The sequence below is a fragment of the Melopsittacus undulatus genome, chromosome 24, assembly GCF_012275295.1.
Source record: "Melopsittacus undulatus isolate bMelUnd1 chromosome 24, bMelUnd1.mat.Z, whole genome shotgun sequence".
NCBI classification, from domain to species: domain Eukaryota; kingdom Metazoa; phylum Chordata; class Aves; order Psittaciformes; family Psittaculidae; genus Melopsittacus; species Melopsittacus undulatus.
Genome location: NC_047550.1, coordinates 942,448 through 948,179, shown reverse-complemented (window position 1 = coordinate 948,179; position 5,732 = coordinate 942,448). Strand labels below are relative to the sequence as shown.

The following is a 5,732-nucleotide window of genomic DNA, read 5'->3' as shown; positions in this document are numbered from 1 at the left end:
ACAGGGGGGGATAGGGGGGGATGAGGGGGGGGTATGGGGGGGGGGTTATGGGGCACATAGGGGGGGTATGGGGGAGGTATGACGGGGGTATGGGGGGTATGAGTGGCACATATGGGGGTATAGGGGGTATGAGGGGGGTATAGGGGGGTATGAGGGGCACATATGGGGGTATAGGGGGTATGAGGGGGGTATGAGGGGGGTATGGGGGGTATAGAGGGGTATGGGAGGATGAGAGGGGTATAAGAGGGGGTATGGGGGGTATGAGGGGTTATGAGGGGGGTATGGGGGGATATAGGGGGGAGTATAGGAGGGGTATGGGAGAGTACGTGGGGGTATGGGGGGATTAAGGGGGTATGGGAGGGTATAGGGGAGGTATAGTGGGATATGGGGGGTATAGGAGGAGTATAGGGAGGGTATGTGGGGGTATGAGGGGGCACGTGGGGGGTATGGAGGGGTACAGGGAGATATGGGGGTTATATGGAGGGATATGGGGGGACACAGGGGGACATAGAGGGTCATGGGGGGTAATGGGGGGGGAATTTGGGGTTATATGAGAGGACATGGGGGAAAAATGGGGACATATGAGGTGGGATGGGGGGTTATATGGGGGGCACACAATGGGGGGCACATAGGGGCTGGCTTGGGCTCAGGTTGGGGGGGGAGCTGCTCCTGCAGCCCCCATAGGGACCCGGGGGGGCCGCAGCACAGGATCCCCCCCCCCCCCCCCCCCCCCAAATCCCCTATAGACCCCCCCGGGGCCCATCTCCCCCTATAGCCCCCTATAGCCCCCCTATAGCCCCCTATAGCCCCGACTGCAGCCTCTATCCCACCCCCCCCCACCCAGACCCCACCCAGACAGCGCTGAAACCCCCTTTACTCCCCATAGCCCCCTATGGACCCCCCATAACCCCCTATGGACCCCCCATAACCCCCTATGGACCCCCCCATAGCCCCCTATGGACCCCCCCCAGCCCCCTATGGACCCCCCCATAACCCCCTATGGACCCCCCCATAGCCCCCTATGGACCCCCCCATAACCCCCTATAGACCCCCCCAGCCCCCTATGGACCCCCCCCCCATTAACACAAACACCACCGAGCCCCCCCCATCCGGTCACCTTGAAGGACCCCACGGGGGGAGGGGCAGCACCAACACCTCCCCCCTCCCCCCCCCCGGACCCCCCCCCTCGGGACCCCCCCATTCCCCATCCCCCCCCCCGGTACCCCCCCCCCACCCCATAACCGGTCCCGATGGGGGGGGGTGATGAGGATGCTGCAGCCAATAGGGATGCAGGGATGCGGATGAGGATGAGGATGGGGATGAAGGGGATGGGGGATGGGATGGGGGGGGGAGGGGCCCCGTTCACCTCAATGGGGGGGGGAGGGGGGGCTCCCGTTGCTCCGGTGCCTCCGCTCCCGTTCCGCTCGCGGCCGCGCGCTGCGCGTTCCCGTCAGCCAATGGGGGAGCCGCTTCCTGCCCCCCCCCCCCCCCCCTCCCGCGTGCACGGCGCTGGGCGCGGCCCCGACGTAAACGGGAACCGCCCTCAGCCCCCCCCCCCGGCAGGGAATGAGGGGGGGGGAGAACGGGAATGGGATGGAGATAACGGGATAACGGGAATGGGATAACGGGAGTGGGATAACGGGAATGGGATAATGGGAGAACGGGAATGGGATGGAGATAACGGGATAACGGGAATGGGATAACGGGAATGGGATAATGGGAATGGGATAATGGGAATGGGATGGAGATAACGGGATAATGGGATAACGGGAATGGGATAATGGGAGTGGGATAATGGGATAACGAGAATGGGATAACGGGAATGGGATAACGGGAATGGGATAATGGGAATGGGATAATGGGAATGGGATGGAGATAACGGGATAATGGGATAACGGGAATGGGATAACGGGAATGGGATAATGGGAGTGGGATAATGGGAGTGGGATAATGGGAGAACGGGAATGGGATGGAGATAACGGGAGAACGGGAATGGGATAATGGGAGAACGGGAATGGGATGGAGATAACGGGATAACGGGATAACGGGAATGGGATAACGGGAATGGGATAATGGGAATGGGATAATGGGATAACGGGTATGGGATGGAGATAACGGGATAACGGGATAACGGGAATGGGATAATGGGAGTGGGATAATGGGAGTGGGATAATGGGATAACGGGAATGGGATAATGGGAATGGGATAATGGGAATGGGATAATGGGAGTGGGATAATGGGATAACGGGAATGGGATAACGGGAATGGGATAATGGGGAATGGGATAGGGACCGGGATAACAGGGAATGGGGGGGGGGGCGGACCGGGATGGACCCGATGCTATGGAATTAGTGGGGGAACACGGACCGGGACCCCACGGACAGAGCAGCTGACCCCGCCCCTTGGTGGGCGGGGCCATTATAGACTCCGCCCCTTGGGGACGAGGGGGCGTGGCCTGAACTTGGCTCCTCCCCCTCCCCTCGCCCCTCCCCCATCCGTGATGGAGCCCGTGAAGAACATCGCGATCTTTGGGGCTACTGGTCGGACTGGGAGAGCCACAGTCCAACTGGCGGCGGAGGGGGGTGAGGGGGGAGGGGTGAGGGGGGGGGGGTGAGGGGGGAGGGGACATGGGGGGATGGGGTTATGGGGGAATGGGGTAATGGGGGTAATGGGGGTGATGGGGGTAATGGGGTAATGGGGTAATGGGGGTGATGGGGGTAATGGGGTAATGGGGGTAATGGGGGTAATGGGGGTGATGGGGGGAATGGGCGAATGGGGGTAATGGGGTAATGGGGGTAATGGGGGTGATGGGGGTAATGGGGTAATGGGGGTAATGGGGGTGATGGGGGTAATGGGGTAATGGGGGTAATGGGGGTAATGGGGGTGATGGGGGGAATGGGCGAATGGGGGTAATGGGGGAATGGGGGTAATGGGGGGATGGGGGTAATTGGGGGGTGGGGGGGATGGGGTAATGGGGGTAATGGGGGAATGGGGGTAATGGGGGAATGGGGGTAATGGGGGGATGGGGTTAATTGGGGGGTGGGGGGGATGGGGTAATGGGGGTTAATGGGGGTAATGGGAAGGGAGGGACCAGGGTTATGGGGGGCACCAGGGTTAGGTCACAGACAGCTCCTGTGAGGGACCAAGGGGTTCTATGGGGCAGGAGGGTCTCAATGGGGCAGTGAGGGTCTCAATGGGGCAGTGAGGTTCTCTATGGGGGGGAGAAGAGGCTCTATGGGGCGGAGGGGGTTTCATAGGCCAGCCCAGCCTGGCTGGGGCTGATAGAGCCTATCTAGGGCTGGTGCAGCCCATGTGGGGTGATAGAGCCTGGGCGGGCCCCATAGAGCCGGCAGGGGCCAGATAGGGGTCAGGGGGAGCTCGTAGGGGGCAGCTGTGGGGAGGTGCAGACCCTATGGGTCCCATAGCTCCCTATGGGGCAGTGCAGACCCTATGGGTCCCATAGCACCCAATGGGGCAGTGCAGACCCTATGGGTCCCATAGAACCCTATGGGGCAGTGCAGACCCTATGGGTCCCATAGAACCCTATGGGGCAGTGCAGACCCTATGGGTCCCATAGCTCCCTATGGGGCAGTGCAGACCCTATGGGTCCCATAGCACCCAATGGGGCAGTGCAGACCCTATGGGTCCCATAGCTCCCTATGGGTCCCACAGCGCCCCCTGGCGTCGCTCTCGCGCAGGGTACCACGTGACCGTCCTGGTGCGCGACCCCGCGCGGCTCCCGACGCCGCTGCCCCCGATCCGCGTCGTGCGCGGGGACGCGCGTGACCCCGCGGCCGTGGCCGAGGTCGTGCGGGGTCAGGACGGGGTCATCATCGTGCTGGGAACCGGAAACGACCTCAGTACGTGAGACCCACACTTGGGGGGCAGCCCCATAGAGACCCATAGAGACACATAGAGACACATAGAGACACATAGAGACACATAGAGACCCATAGAGACACATAGAGACACATAGAGAGACATAGAGACACATAGAGACACATAGAGACACATAGAGAGACATAGAGACACATAGAGACACATAGAGACACATAGAGAGACATAGAGACACATAGAGACACATAGAGACACATAGAGACCCATAGAGAGACATAGAGACACATAGAGACACATAGAGACACATAGAGAGACATAGAGACACATAGAGACACATAGAGACACATAGAGAGACATAGAGACACATAGAGACACATAGAGACCCATAGAGACCCATAGAGACACATAGAGACACATAGAGACCCATAGAGACACATAGAGACCATAGAGACCCATAGAGACCCATAGAGACCCATAGAGACCCATAGAGACACATAGAGACCCATAGAGACACATAGAGACACACACATGTGGGGCAGCCCCATAGAGCCCTCTGTACCCCCAGGCCCCACCACGGTGATGTCAGACGGCACCAGAACCATCGTGGAGGCCATGAAGGCTCATGGGGTCCGCAAGGTCGTGGCCTGTCTGTCGGGTGGGTGCCCCCATCCCATCCCCATCCCATCCCATTCCCATCCCATTCCCATCCCATCCCCACCCCATTCCCATCCCATCCCATCCCCATCCCATCCCATTCCCATCCCATCCCCATCCCATTCCCATCCCATCCCCATCCTATCCCATCCCCACCCCATTCCCTCCCCATTCCCACCCCATTCCCATCCCCATCCCACCCCATCCCATTCCCGCAGCATTCCTGCTCTGGGATATACAGAAGGTGCCTCCGCGGCTGCTGCCGGTGACTGAGGATCACATCCGGATGCACCAGATCCTACAGGATTCGGGGCTGGACTGTGTCTATGTGATGCCGCCTCACATATCTGGTACGGGCCCCATGGATCCATCCCACTGCCCCTGCTCCTATCCCATTATCCTATTATCCCAGAATCCCTTTATCCCATTGTTCCATTATCCCAGAATCCCATTATCCCATTATCCCAGAATCCCATAACCCCATTATCCCAGAATCCCATTATCACATTATCCCAGAATCCCTTCATCCAATTATCCCATTATCCTGGTATCCCATTATCCCATAATCCCCCTATCCCATTATCCCTGCATCCCATTATCTGGATATCCCAGCATCCCATTCTCCCATTGTTCTCCCATTGTTCTCCCATTGCTATCCCACTCTTATCCTGTTGTTCTCCCGTTGGTATCCCATCATTATTCCATTGTCATCCCATTGTTATCCCACTGTTCTCCCCTTGTTCTCCCATCCTTATCCCACTGTTGTTCTCCCCCAGAGGAGCTTCCCCTCACTGGTGACTACTCAGTGTCTGTGGGATCCTCAGGCTCTTCCCGAGTCATTTCCACCTGGGATTTGGGTCATTTCCTGCTCCGGTGCCTGAGCTCCCAGAGCTACAATGGCCAAAGTGTCTACGTCTGCCAGAGCTACAGCAAGGAATAGTGGGAATGGCGCCGGGAATGCTGGGAATGCCATAGGGAATAGTGGGAATGGTGCTGGGAATGCCGGGAATGCCATAGGGAATAGTGGGAATGCCATTGGGAATAGTGGGAATGGCGCCAGGAATGCTGGGAATGCCATAGGGAATAGTGGGAATGCCATTGGGAATAGTGGGAATGTCATAGGGAATAGTGGGAATGTCATCGGGAATAACGGGAATGCCATTGGGATTAAAGTCAGCTTTTCCGAGTTGGGTCCTGGAGTTTGTGTTGGGAATGGGGCCCGAATCCCAATCCTTGTGTCC

At 58.7% G+C, this 5,732-nt stretch overlaps 1 protein-coding gene across 2 annotated transcripts; it reads left to right on the top strand.

Annotated features, from left to right (window-relative positions):
• Window positions 1–2,451: 2,451 nt before the first annotated feature.
• Window positions 2,452–5,542, top strand: BLVRB (biliverdin reductase B). 2 transcript variants are annotated; one of them, XM_034072130.1, is made up of 6 exons: window positions 2,452–2,582; window positions 3,699–3,860; window positions 4,403–4,492; window positions 4,710–4,841; window positions 5,268–5,424; window positions 5,467–5,542. In XM_034072130.1, the coding sequence occupies exons 1-6, from the start codon at window positions 2,501–2,503 to the stop codon at window positions 5,471–5,473; spliced, it is 630 nt and encodes a 209-aa protein (XP_033928021.1). In that variant the 5' UTR covers window positions 2,452–2,500; the 3' UTR covers window positions 5,474–5,542. The 2 variants fall into 2 exon arrangements, with proteins under 2 accessions (XP_033928021.1, XP_033928020.1); XM_034072129.1 differs by having other exon boundaries at window positions 5,268–5,542.
• Window positions 5,543–5,732: the final 190 nt, after the last annotated feature.

Excerpts from the sequence above, each read along its gene's own strand:
- BLVRB (XM_034072130.1), top strand. The coding sequence starts at position 2,501 with ATGGAGCCCGTGAAGAACATCGCGATCTTTGGGGCTACTGGTCGGACT. Across the intron at positions 3,861-4,402 it reads GGGAACCGGAAACGACCTCA|GCCCCACCACGGTGATGTCA; the intron begins GTACGTGAGACC and ends CTGTACCCCCAG. Across the intron at positions 4,493-4,709 it reads GGTCGTGGCCTGTCTGTCGG|CATTCCTGCTCTGGGATATA; the intron begins GTGGGTGCCCCC and ends CCATTCCCGCAG.